The sequence below is a fragment of the Microcaecilia unicolor genome, chromosome 1 (assembly GCF_901765095.1).
Source record: "Microcaecilia unicolor chromosome 1, aMicUni1.1, whole genome shotgun sequence".
NCBI lineage: Eukaryota > Metazoa > Chordata > Amphibia > Gymnophiona > Siphonopidae > Microcaecilia > Microcaecilia unicolor.
The window spans coordinates 135,238,379-135,253,004 of NC_044031.1; the positions used below are offsets into that span (position 1 = coordinate 135,238,379).

Below are 14,626 nucleotides of genomic sequence, written 5' to 3' on the forward strand. Positions count from 1 at the left end.
GCAAATCGTCATTGATCCAATGTGTTATATTTCAAGTAGCATAATCTCAGTGCAACAACATCTTCAAATATACTTTTTGAAGTGACCATAAGGTCAAAGGCACTACCTAAAGGGTGGATAAGTTTCTCAATCACTGAAAATCTCCTGTATATAAATATAAGCACTCCAAGAGCTCCCAATGTCAACTATAAGTGCCAAACCCAGCAATCTCACCACTATCCAGCTCATTTCGAAAGAGAAATCGGGAGATGGGCACCCTTCTCGCAAGGCCGCCCAAATCGGCATAATCAAAAGCCATTTTTTTTACACCCTCGACGGCTTTCCGTCGCGGGAAGACCAAAGTTCACAGGGGCGTGTCGGCAGGGTAGCGAAGGCAGGACTGGGCGTGATTAGGAGATGGTGTCCTCAGCCGATAATGGAAAAAAGAAGGGCGGCCCTGACGAGCACTTGGCCGACTTTACTTGGTCCATTTTTTTTCATGACCAAGCCGTGAAAAGATGCCCGAACTGAGTAGATGACCACCGGAGGGAATCGGGGATGACCTCCCCTTACTCCCTCAGTGGTCACTAACCCCCTCCCACCATAAAAAAAACAGGTTAAAAATACTTTTTTGTCAGCCTCTATGCCAGCCTCAAATTCCATACTCAGGTCCATCGCAGCAGTATACAGTTCCCTGGAGCAGTTGTAGTGGGGTGCAGTGTACTTCAGGCAGGTGGATTTGGGGGGGGGGGGTTGGGGGGTTCAGCACCCAAGGTAAGGGAGCTATGCACCTGGGAGCAATTTCTAAAGTCCACTGCAGTGCCCCCTAGGGTGCCCGGTTAGTGTCCTGGCATGTGAGGGGGACCAGTGCACTACAAATGCTGGCTCCTCCCACGACCAAATGGCTTAGATTTGGCCGTTTTTGAGATGGGCGTCTTTGGATTACATTATCGGCGAAAACCAAGGGCGGCCCATCTCTAAGGTCGACCCAAATGTTGAGATTTAGGCATCCCCGACCGTATTATCAAAACAAAAGATGGACGCCCATCTTGTTTCGATAATACGATCGGGGACGCCCCTTTATGGGGCTGTCCTTAGAGATGGGCGCCCCCGTTCGATTATGCCCCTCCACGTGACCTAATAAAATATAAATGACTGTGATAGTTCACGCCTATAAATATAAATCAACCTTACCCATATCCTTCCAACTATGGTAAGCACACTTGCTCATACACACACTCATTCAAACCATCCATGAATAGCTAAAGAGCTAAAATGATCTATTCCCCTTTCAACTGAGTGTTAGTTGGAATTACCATAATCAATTCTATTTTTGGTCGACATCATGCTTGACACATTTCTCATAAATTAAAATTCAATGACAGGCGTAAATGAGCACACCTAAGAGCTTCATGCAAAGCGCATACCCCTGGATTCTATATAGTGTGCCTAGCATTCTGTGCCAAAATCCAGGCACATTCTATAAAAATGTGCATAACTTAATTGGCTTAACAAGCCAATCAGCGTTAACAGCACTTAACAAGCAATAATGAGTAATAATTGGCAATATTAGAATTTACATGCACAAATCACTAAGGGTCCTGTTGACTAAAGGCAAGATAGTATTTTTAGTGTGCACTAAAATGTAGCATGCACTAATGCCAGAGACACCCATATATTCCTATAGGTATCTCTAGTGTCAGTGCGTGCTAAAAATGTTTAGCATGCCTACAGCATGGCTTAGCAAATGGGGCCCTAAGTGTATTCTGTAAAGCACAGTGCCTAAATTTTAATGCATGCAAGGCAAAAGGGGGCATGGCTATGGATGGGGAAATGGGGTTTCATGGCGTTCCAAAATTTACACGCATATAGCCCTCTGTGCCTAAATCTATGTGCTGAAATTTATGCCATATTAAGTACACAAATACATATAAGTATTGCCATACGGGGACAGATCAGAGGTCCAGCAAGCCCAGCATCCTGTTTCCAACAGTGGCCACTCCAGGTCACAAATACCTGGCAAGATCCCAAAAAAGTTCATGACATTTTATGCTGCTTATCCCAGAAATAAGCAGTGGATTTTCACCAAGTCAGTGGTCTATGGATTTTTCCTTTATGAAGCCATCCAGACCTTTTTTAAACCTCGCTAAGCTAACCGCCTTTACCACATTCTCTGGCAATGAATTCCAGAGGTTAATTACACGTTGTGTGAAGAAAACTTTTCACTGATTCATATTAAATGTACTACATTGTAGCTTCAGCACATGCCCCCTAGTCCTAGTATTTTTGGAAAGAGTAAATAAACTATTCACGTCTACCCATTCCACTCCACTCATTATTTTATAGACCTCTATCATATCTCCCCTTAGCCCTCTTCTCCAAGATGAAGAGCCCTAGATGCTTCAGCCTTTCCTTATAGGGAAGTTGTCCCATCCTCTTTATCATTTTCATCGCCCTTCTCTGTACCTTTTCTAATTCCACTATATCTTTTTTGAGATGCGGCGATCAGAATTGAACACAGTATTTGAAGTGCGGTCGCACCATGGACCAATACAAAGGCATAACGTCCTCACTTTTGTTTTCCTTGGTGTAAATGGAGGCACGTAGTTTTAGGCACTAGGATATCAACTAAGCGTATTCTATGTACTGTACCTAAATCTAGTGCTGCTTATAGAATAAGCTTAGGTGGAAATCATTTCCACGTGGTTTTTTCTAGACTCTCTCCTATAATGTACAGCTTTCTATTGGTCCTTTTACAAAGCTGCAGTAGAAAGTGCCCTTACTGTACCGTTACAGGGATCTTTTCTGCATACTAAGGCCATTTCTACCACAGTCAGAAAATGGCTGATTTTCCATTTTCCAAATTAATGGCCCTCACACTAATGTTAGCAGGATTCTTTAAAAATTGGTGGTAAGCAAGAACAACAATTGAAGAAAAGGGAGGAACAAGCCTGAAGAAGCTCCTAATTAACAAATAAAGGAGAAGGACATCTTCATCATAGGCAAAAAAAAAACCTCCCTGGAAAGAATTTTAACTCCATTCACAAAGAGGACGGTGTAGGCAGGGAATGTCTGCTTTGTGGACAGAGTTAAAGTTCTTTGACCGGGTGACCCTGATGCAGCTAACGAACACTGGCCACCGTTAGTCACAGTCTGGAAGAAAGAGACTAGACAAGCTAAGTATTTAGTGCTATTTTTTGATAAGCATTTATTTGTTGAATCTTATAATTTGCAATAAGATTTTCCAGAGAGGTTTTTTTTTTGCCTATGATGAAGAAGTCCTGCTCCTTTATTTGTTAATTAGGAGCTTCTTCAGGCTTTTTTCTCCCTTTCTTCAATTTTTGTTCTTGCTTACTAACCAATTTTTAAAGAATCCTTCTTGTATTTTTTATGGTTACACATTGATTGGATTCTTTTCCCCATTTATTGTGTACTTCACGCACTAATGTTGCCATTAGCCAGTGGCCTTTAACAAAAATTAGCACGAGCCCTTACCCGGCACCTATTTGTAGGCAGTAAGGCCTAAAGCACTAATCCTAAGCTAATAAGTTAGCACCAGAGGCGTATCTGGACTCCGGCGTAGGGGGGGCAGATCCAGAGGGAGGAGGCACATTTTAGCCCCCCCACCCGCGCCACCAACCCCCCTCCCCCGCCACCACCACCACTGACCCCCGCCGCCATTGCTAGACCCCCCCGCCGCCACCAACCACCGACCCCCGCACCGCCATTGCCAGACCCCCCCCCCCCGCCATTGCCAGACCCCCCCAGCCACCAACTACTCTCTCCACCCTCCATCCTGCCGCCAACCCTCCCCCGCTGCCATCGCTTACCTTTGCTGGCGGGGGACTCCAACCCCCCATCAGCCGAGGTCCTCTCTTCCGTCGCAGGCTGCAAGTTGGCAAGCTTCCTGTTCTTTTGAGTCTGACGTCCTGCACAAACAACGCGCAGGAAGTCAGACTCAGTTTCAATTCTGAGTCTGACCGTCCTGCACGTTGTACGTGCAGGGTGTCAGACTCAAAGAACAGGACGCTTTGCAACTTGCAGCCTGCTGCAACGGAAGAGAGGACCTCGGCTGGCGGGGGTTGGGGTCCCCCCGCCAGCAAAGATCGGCGACGGGTTGGCGGCGGTAGGGGGGATCCAGGCCAAAATCTGCGGGGGCCCAGGCCCCTGTGGCCCCACACAGATACGCCCTGGTTAGCACAAGGCAATGTATGATTAGCACAGAAAACGCCCACTTCTCTGCTCCCCAGATATGCCCCCTCCTCCTGCAGAGAAACAAAATTTATTTTTTAGCAAGTGGTTTGTGCATACAGATTGCAAAATTACCATGGACTCCTCAGTCTGTCCCACGGTAAATCCTTTTAAGCTGCGTAAGTGTGTACTAGTGCTTACTGTAGCTTAGGAAAGGAGCCCTGTAATGTGCGTGCATACGTTGGAGATGCACTCATGCCCCTCCCACTTTCCACCCATATGTATGTCACTTTGCAATTACATGCTATGGAATAGCTTGCAGTGCACATATACATACACATCCACAAAAGCCGTATTGTCGAAAATCTTTATCATCATATCTATGTTAGTTGAATCTTCTAATGCATGCTGATTAGGTGTCTCGTTAGTATTATGCTACGTATTATATTTCTGGTATTTCAGTTCTAGTGCTGTTAAATGTGTATATTTTTTTTATATTTTTTCACAGTAGTTTTAATTATTAAGTTTCAATTTACTGTTTTCAAGTTTACCTCATTCATTGTATTTATGTTTATTCTTGGTTATTTTACTATTGTTATGCTGTTAAGAAAATTGTAAGTTTATGTTAAACTGTACCTGCTGCACACTGCCTTGGGTGAATCTCTCATAAAGATGGTTAATAAATCCCAATAAATAAATAAAATAAAAATACATATGTAAATGGCACTTTTCTGTGCAATATGCCTTGCATAGCTCACCATGCCCAGCTGTAGAATTGCCTTTATCGCCCTTCAGTGTCTCTACAACTGAAGCATCAGCAAAAAGGTACAAGCATTTCAAGAGATTTTTGTATTTGTAGAGAGAGGTTTATTCATAAGGGGGGAATGAAACCTCTCAGTGGCTTAAGGACTGAAGTTCTTTTTTCTATATTTTGACAGGGCAATCCTGGTCATGATGGTGCTCCAGGCCGTGATGTCATCCAGGCGCCAAGTAAATTTGCTTAATTTTGGATGCCAATGAACATATTTTGAGCTACATATTTTCTATATTCAAGCAATATCTAATTTTCTTTTAGGGTGAACGTGGGTTATCCTGGTGGTCCTGGACATGTTGGAAGTGCAGGTGCCCCTGGTGGTCCCGGAGCTGTTGGACCTGCGGCACAAAGTGGCAATCGTGGTGAGGCATGTAAGTTGCACGTTCCTTTTTCTCTTTCCCTATATATCTGAGCATCCCTAATTCAAATCAGTTATATTGCAGTCATCCTTCAAGTCTCTTTTAACCTCCAGACTTTTCCATTTAGAGACTTTCCTCTTACTCTTTGTACATATCAGAGACTAATGCAGAATGTTCTTCTGCTGTCTTTGCATCAACTTTCTTCCTTGCTTTTGTTTAGGAAGCAGGTTGAAGGTTTTGTTGTTTGGTAAGGCTTTTTCTGGGTAGCAGGGAGTTTAGACTGTTTTGCGCTAGTTAAATGCATTTACAGCAATGATTGCGGTTTTGTATTTGTACAACTAGTTGTATTTTAATTAAATTTTGTATGTTTTTTTAGACTTTTTATATAGTTGTAATGTCCATTGTTTTAATGAAATTGTGATTGTGTTTGTTTATTGTAATCCGCTCAGACGTTACTACGTGCGGGCTCTAAATTTTGTTAAATAAATAAATAATGATTTGTATTGGCAATAAGATTGTCTGCCATACAAATCCATGTCCAGCTGAAATGGAGGCATACAAAATTTTCATTTGGAAGAGACTTTGTCCCTAGGATACGAAGCATAGTCCTGAGGCTTTTTAATTTGAATCATTTAAATAGTCAATGAATACTCTTACTTACTAATAATATGCAGGCAGCTCTTCAGAAGTCTTCTCATTTAACAAATAAACCCCCCCCCCCCCCCCCCCACCTTCCTTTAGCTCTGTATGTGATTTCACAGTTCTATTAGCTTTTGTTAGATTTTAAAAAATAGCTGACTCTTCTTATTGTCAGGCAGCAATGTGCATGTGTATATATTAGTCACAGATATGTACTAAACTATGTTTTGTTAAATCTACAGGGTCCTCAAGGTTCCCAAGGTCCATCTGGTCATGCTGGCCCACGAGGACCTGCTGTGAGTACATATTTAAGTATTTTATTGAAGCAAAACCAACTATACTTTCTCAGTGTTTGAAATTGTGCACGACTAGTCATATTTCTAAAGAAATAGACAACTGCACATACACGTGGAGTACAATGACCTCTAAATACCTTGAAAATGCAGGAAGAGCATGAATATCCGGGCCATGACTAATATCACTATAATACATAAGGCATAATTTCAAAGCACTTAGATTTACAAAGTTCCATAGGGAACGTTGTAAGTCTAAAGTGCTTTGAAAATGAGCCCCAATAGAGTTATAATGTTAAAGAAGAATTTGGCCTAGCATGTCGTGAAATATACCATTCAACTCTCTCAGACAAAAAGTATTTGTATCTGAGTTTTTCCTGATGTTGCAACCAGGAGTAACAGTTTGGGATGATTAACTTCACGCCTACATTGTATGATGTTACAGCTGTACACAACAGCCCACTTCCCAGTTAGCTTAGTACCATTTTTCAAAGGGTAGAAAGGGTCACAGTAAAGCACAGAACACTGTGCATGGACTGGCAACTTGGCACTGGAGAAATGAATCATTTGGATGTGCATTCATCAGAATGCATGTAGTTCATTAGTGTGCCTTAAAATAATTTAGTGTGCACAAAACTTTTAACATGCTTTAACCTATGAAATTAACAACACATTGTTAATTTGAATGTATGACTTTTGTTGTTTTTTTTTCCCTCTTAGTATGAATGATCCTTTCCTATATTATTTTGGTGTTCCATTCTGTTGTTTGATCTGTAGTGGTTTTTATCATATTGTCTTCTAAACCACTCTGTGATGTGTACACAAAGGGCAATATAGCAAATCGAAATAAACCATAATGTTTCTAACATGTACTGAAACATTTTTATTGAAGTGGAAATGTGAAACAAACTAAAAAGAAGTCTGAAATTTGAAAAAAAAAAGCCAAACTAAAAATATTAAGATCTCTAAATTTGTACAGATTTTCACATGCACTTTTCTGTAGGAAAATCTGTGTCAGTTTTAAATATCCGCACTTAGAGCTACTTAATCAAGAACACCATAATGTATTAAATGTCAGTCTAGTTCTGAGATATGCTATTCATTTGTATTTCTTTCTGTGTATTATATTTTTTTGGTAGGGTGCACAAGGCATACGTGGTGAGAAAGGTGAACATGGTGAGAAGGGAGCAAGAGGTCTGGATGGCCGGAAAGGACACAATGGATTGCAGGGTCTGCCAGGTCTTGCTGTAAGTATTAAGAAAATATTCCTATATCTTAGACTGATCAAAACTAAATCACCAGCACACAACATCCCAAACAGCAGCAGCTGCATTGAATGCTAATGATCCCTATTACTATAGGACAGGGCTTCAGCCAACTTTCATTTAACATTGTTTTAGTGATTACAATTTGATGACATATTTCACCGCAGTTGGAAACAAGGTACATATCATAAGAATACAATTAGACATTAACAAGCCTGCCCACCCCCTGCCTCACCATTGTACCAGATAAAGACAAATCCTGAAGACTTAGGAGTGTAGTTATCAACATGGGCTACCGTTAAGACGTGTTATTTCAACACTAACTCGTGCTGTTTTAGCACAGGTCCCATTTTATGCAATGAGCACCTAGTTACTAATATCCTGGTTAACAGTAAATAAGCTGTCCTTAATGGTATCCCATATTGGAATGAAGTTGGTTTCAAATCCTTTTTTGCTAACAATTATGTATTCACCTGTTCCTGCCATCAGAAGTCAATGGCAGAAAAGAGGTGGAGGAGGAGTTTTTTGAAGGGGGTAGGGTTAAATATTGTCCATAAAGCATTACTTTCTTTTTATTAATTATTTGGTTCCTGTATATTTATTTATCGTACCTAATCCATCAAACATGAAACAAACAAAAAATATGAAAGTGCTTCCAAATCTGAATATTTGGAACCATATTAGCTTCTGAAAACTTTACATTTAAATGAAACACTGGCTACAGGTATTTTGGTTAAGCAGCTATTGTAAAAGACACTAAGAAGGCACTAACATTTTTGCATGCATTATGCTTCTAGTGCACACATTTGCATGTGCATATCGATATTCTGCCCTGATCACTATTCGGTAAATACGCATAGCACATATTTGCAGGATGAACATATATAGGAATGGAGCATGGGCACTGTAGAATATTATGAAGTACACGTGTATGCATGGCATTTAGACACATGCAGTTACACTAGGTCTCTGGCTGATGTAAGTGGCAACGCCTACATATCACATGCACATTTACCCTATTACGCTGGTGTTCTATAAAGGAAAATAAATGCCTAATTCCCTTTATAGAAAAGGCTCCTATCAGGTGCCTAATTATAGAATTGCCCTGCAAACACACTATCCCCGGCATTCTATGAATCGTGCTGAGATTTCCACGTGGAAATCGAAGTGTATTCCATAACAATTTGCATAGGCTAATTGGTTAACAAGCTAATCAGTGTTGATAATTGGATGTTAACAACCAGTTATCAGCACTAATTGGCATTAATTAGAATATATGCCCAGAACTTTCCAAGTGAATTTTGTAATGTGTTGCGCGTAAATTCTAAGTCGCGTGATATAGAATCTAGTCCTATATCCATACCAGGATGGACTGACCATTGGGACAATAGGGCAGTGCCTAAAGGCCCACCAGTAAGGGGTCCTCTCTTTCCTAGCCTCCATTTAGTTTAATCACTTTTGATAGGTGATTAAGGGCCCATGACCCTTATTGCTCGGGTGCCCAGATGAACAGTCAGTCCATCCCTGATCCATATGGCAAAATAACTTTCCTTATAATACTTAGAAACTTGGCAAGTCCTAAATACGTGCTTCTAGATCTACTCCCCTGATAACACTAGAAAAATGCCAAGATTTTTAGCAGTACATTTTATCAAAAGACAGAGGGATACAACTTGATTTCACAGATTACTTTTGAGGTCTGTATTTCTTTCAAATGATCTGTCAATCTATGAGAGTGTTTTTAATCATCAAAATCTCACAGTAGACCACCAGTCAGCTGTCTCAGTATAATTTGACTGTATAGATTTTATTTTCTTTATTAATATTGGATAATTCTGATTTATTAATAGGGACCATCAGGCGAATCAGGTTCTCCAGGTAATCTTGGCCCCTCCGGTCCAAGGGTAAGTTAACCTACAATGAAACATTCACAGGTTATGCACCTTTTATAAGCTTTGCATTTATATAAATCATGTATGCATGTAAAATTTTCACCAGGAATGTATTTCTTCTTAGGGTCCTGCTGGTCCTTCAGGTCCTTCTGGTAAAGATGGTCGGGCAGGACAACCAGGTCCCATTGGCCCTTCTGGTGTTCGTGGTTCTAATGGCCACCAAGGCCCTGCTGTAAGTAGAGATGTTTGATAATACAAATCATTAAAATATACCCATGTAGTGCAAATTGGTTTGAATTATCATAATCACTTATCAGGAAATAAGAACGTAATGTTTAACAACCAATGAATAAAATATTCAGAATAGGTCTAAGAGTTCAGCAAATAAGACATCACTGAGCACGTTATTATCAATATGAATTAAACCAAGGAGCATACAACTATGTTTTAAATTCAAGGTAAAGGACTTACATAAGAGAATTGGATAGGTTTGCAAATTACTGTCTTCATTACCAACATTGTTTAGACTTGATGCCCAGACCAAAACAAAATAAGTAGATAGGGGCCCATGTATTAAAGGGTTTTTTCAATGTTGTGCCTGTGGGGAAAATGCTTCGTGCCTCCTGCAAGTCCCATAATGACTGCTTTATGATATCTCTAGGGTCCACCAGGCCCACCTGGTCCTCCTGGTCCTCCGGTACATCTGGAGGTGGCTATGATGGTTTTGATGGTGGTGATTCCTACAGGGCTGATCAGCCTTCACTCAGACCAAAAGATTATGAAGTGGACTCCACTCTGAAATCTCTGAATAACCAAATTGAGACTCTGCTGACCCCTGAAGGATCAAGAAAGAACCCAGTTCGCACCTGCCGTGACTTAAGACTCAGCCATCCAGAATGGCCCAGTGGTATGTAACAAATTACAAATAAATTTTTAAAACTTTTCTAGTTAAATTGCAGATTGTATGTTTCTCATCGTCTCAGTTGTTTGAACTAACCAAGAACCTGATTCATTTCTTTGAGACACAAAATGGAATAAAGCCTTAGAGGATCAGGCTCTTAGTAAGCTTACATTTGTAAATGGCTAGGAGTCCTTTCTAATTATAATCAAAGTAAATTTAGTCACTATTTTACACAATGCACAAATTAAGAATAATGTCACTACTAGGCTGCTCTGTTCAACAAGTAAATTCTCTTTTTCATTATGGTCCAATTGGTACAGTTAGTACTGTAAAATATCAAATAGAGAGACTATGGCAACTGTTTATCAACCCACAATCTGTGTTATTAAAATAATGGGTAACACAGTAAACAACATGTGTTACTGCTCATTATGGATTTATATATAGACCCCTATGTGTTTTCCTCTGCTGTCTCTTGCTTTTCAGAAAGTTTGAGCTGAGAGTGCTTCAGAAGTCATCCTCACATTCTGAGAAGGATGAGTTAACTAACTTGTTATTGGATGCTTCTGAAAGTCAACATTGAAGATATCCATTTCAGGAGCTTTATCTCGTTTTTCATAATATGCTGTCTCTGAACTCCATGGCCTTTACATGAAAGCAGGGAGGAAGAGACTAGTAGACAGCATGCAATGGTTACATGCCCAAATAAGTGCATCTGATTTTCAGGCATCCACATGGGTTGGGCTAGTTAGATTGTGAGCCCACTAGGTACAGACCCAGTACCTGTAAAATGGAACTGTATACCACTTAGGTCTAAGTAGAAAAAATAAAATAAGCAGTATTAACTAGGTAGCAGTCTGCCAGGGGTGAAGTAGGATGCAATCTGAAGGAATATAAAACAGAAAAATGGACAAAGTTCTTGGAAAATGTCAGCTAAATTGGATTTTATAACATGGTCAGGTTTTGAAAATTTATGGTATACCTATAAAACAATTACATATAGAATGTTGCCATTGTATGAAACAACACATGTGATCATTCTTGCAGCCAGTCAAGCAGTATTTGTTAACAGAATACCGTCTAAGGCTTGCTATTGACTGTGTCTTGGTTACATATTGACAGGCTACTACTGGATTGATCCTAACCAAGGATGTGTCCCGGAGCTATCAGAGCCTACTGTGATTTCTCTACTGGTGAAACTTGCATCCATTCCAATCCAGACACCTTCCCAGCCAAGAACTGGTACTCAGTAAGAACCCAAGGAAAAGAAGCACACAATGGTTTGGTGAAGTTATGAATGGTGGTACTCAAGTGAGTATTGAAAAGAAAGTAGATTATGCAGTAAATTACAATATGTTTTCCAGAAGGTTGTTATAAACTGTTGGTAAACCCACAGCAAACCATTTTGCAAATGGGCAGATGAAGAACACCTCCCCTGAGAGGAAATGGGGCCTATATAATTTGATGACAACATGTAAAATTAGTAGTGGCTTTTCAAAAGGAAAAATACATTGCCAGTAATTAAAACAACTTAACTTGCTTACAAAGAAGATGCCTTCACAGGATTGTCACACAATAAGATAACCAGCTTCCAGTACCTTATTAGTACTACCACCATCATTTTCTGCAAATAATTTAAATGGAATGACATAGAAACCTGCAGAGTACATAAATAAAACTGATATGAAGGCCGATGTGCTAAGCTGTGTATTCTTTGCAGAGAGTGGCTAATGCATAAAGGGAGTAATTCTATATATGGCGCCTTAAAAATCAGTGCCGTAAAACCAACCGGTTAGTGTGATTCTATAAACGACATCTAAAGTTAGGCATAGTTTATAGAATACACTCACATGCCATTTTTGAGACTAAAATTTAGGAGCATCCATTTAGGCCACCTAAACCAGGCCTAAATACCTTCGCCTAAGATAGGTGCATGTCGGGTGTATTCTATAATAGTGCGCATAGTTTTTTGAACTGCCCACAACCTTGCCTATTCCATGCCCATGGCCATGCCCCCTTTTCGACTGTGTGCATTAGACTTTACGTGCACCACATTATAGAAATACCTAGAAAATTGTGAGTGTAAATTCTAATTAACGCCAATTAGTGCTGCTAATGGTTAAGTACCAATTATCAGCACTGATCGGCTTGTTAATCAATTAAGTTGTGCACACAATTTGTCCATGCTGCCAAATTAGTGCGCACAACTTAAGGCACCATATATAGAATTTGGGGGAAAATGGCCCAAGCAGACAACAAAACCCAGTGTTTTGTGAGAAATTCACAAAATATGAGTGTTATGCTCCATTTAAAAGTATATTAAATTTGTTAGAAATGATGAGGCTGTTGAGATACAAAATCATGCAAGCAAGCAAAAACAAGCATGCCAAAAAGGCTATACAGACCTGGATCTACAAAAAAGGTAACTGCACCTCTAGAGATGTAATTGTCTCTATTTTGTCGTCTGCAAAGCTGAAGTTTGCATGCAAGGTGTTCTCTCTAGTTCATTTAAATGGGTAGCAAAATTGAGATCAAAGGAAGTCACTAACCTCCGGGAAAACGTAATGGTTAATACATTGAGCTTCTTAAATGCTTTCACAGAACCTCCATTTTTCCATGTAACTCCCCAGCTGTGGTGTGTGAGATTCTTGTGAATTACATACAGAATAAACCATTACTGAATTTTAAACAAACTTGTGATAAGTGGATTAGGGATATGGAAAATTTAGAGGGCAGTTCTATAACATAGGTGTTAAAATTACATGCCCACTATGGCTGGATTCTATAAATGGCACTTTAAAATGGGTGCTGGAAGAAATCAGTGCTAAGTGCAATTTCCAAACCTAACTTTGGGCATGAGACTTATTCTTGCTGAAATCTGGTGCCCAAGTTGGGCATGCTGACCTATTATTCTGAAACAACGCACACAACTTTTTGGAAAGCATGCCCCCCCCCCCCCCCCCCAAGGCTGTGCCACTTTTGAGTGGCACACTATAGTATTTGGGTACCTGGTGTTACAGAATAGCATGCAGCCAAATGCATGCGCAAATCCCAATTGGTGCCAATTAACAATAATTAGTTGGTAGCATCTAGTAATTGCTCATTAATAGGTCGTTAGTCAGTTAAATTGTGCGTGCATCTTGGGATAATGCCCAAATTTGGATGCCCAAAACTGAGCACCATATGTAGAATTTGGGAATATATGCATAAAAGTTTAGATTAGTAGCATATAGGCACATATGTGTGCACTATAAGCTACACATGTATCCCCGGCATTTTGGCATAAATATTACACCAGCTTTATGGATTGTATAAATGCTTGTGCCTAACTTCTAGGTGTGTATATATCTGGTTAGAACTACACCCAACACAGGAGCGAAAAACAAAAGCACAAGGAGCCTTCAAGGGTGAAGCGTCAGGCCCGACAATGCCCGTGTTTCAGCAAAACCGCCTGCGTCAGGGGTCTATCAGTATAGACGTTGTCCAATATTGTCAACTCAGTCAAAATTTCAGGGGTAGTAGTCTTAAACGTGAAGATGCTACAAAAACACGGGTGCGAGGAAAAAGCTTCATAAGCGGTACCCCGCAAAAGAGAGACCTGCCGGAGAACCAGACCATGTCGGGTCTGACTAATAAATATTGAGTTGACGCTCCCACCCTTGAAGGCTCCTTGTGCTTTTGTTTTTCGCTCTATATACTTGGTTAGGCTAATATTCTATAAAGGAAAGTAGATGCCTATTTTCTTTTATAGAATAGGCTCCTTTTTAGGCATTCTCCAGGTACCCATCGTAGGCGCCCAGTCTAGAATTGTCCTTTGATTGTGTCATGAAAGATTAGATCAGTTAGAAAAGTTTGGATTCATGTAATACAAAGTTAATTAATATGATTACTTTGAAGAGGAAAACTATTTCAATTAAGCAAAATTAACATTAATTTGAGGATGCACCATTAAGGGATCCACTTATAGATTATTCTTCCTAGTAAAGTTAAGATGCACATCTTTGGGTATTTTTCAGCAAACCTGTATTTTTTTAAGCAACAGTCAGTTTGTGCAATGATTCCTTTTACAAAATGGGTGCAGTTTCATAAGTGATTATTTTTCTGGGTAGCAATATTGATATTTAAATACTCATCTCCTTGGTTTTTAGCCATATTTTGGCAGTCAGGATATTCTCAAAAATATTTAGGATGAATTTGTCTGTTGAGATTTATGACCATGGTTAACATGTGGATTCATTAGAACTTTTGTTACTTCAGTTTGAATACAACGATGAAGGTTTAACCTCCAAGGAC

General features: G+C 40.0%; 1 protein-coding gene across 1 annotated transcript in view; it reads left to right on the plus strand.

Moving 5' to 3' along the window:
- The window catches only part of COL1A2 (collagen type I alpha 2 chain), an 83,022-nt gene that overhangs the window by 65,574 nt on the left and 2,822 nt on the right, over positions 1-14,626 (plus strand). Inside the window, 12 exon segments of the mRNA XM_030200610.1 lie at positions 5,109-5,159; positions 5,244-5,366; positions 6,225-6,278; positions 7,415-7,522; positions 9,391-9,444; positions 9,557-9,664; positions 10,094-10,127; positions 10,130-10,339; positions 11,456-11,488; positions 11,491-11,579; positions 11,582-11,644; positions 14,591-14,626. Coding sequence (XP_030056470.1) covers positions 5,109-5,159; positions 5,244-5,366; positions 6,225-6,278; positions 7,415-7,522; positions 9,391-9,444; positions 9,557-9,664; positions 10,094-10,127; positions 10,130-10,339; positions 11,456-11,488; positions 11,491-11,579; positions 11,582-11,644; positions 14,591-14,626 — 963 coding nt within the window.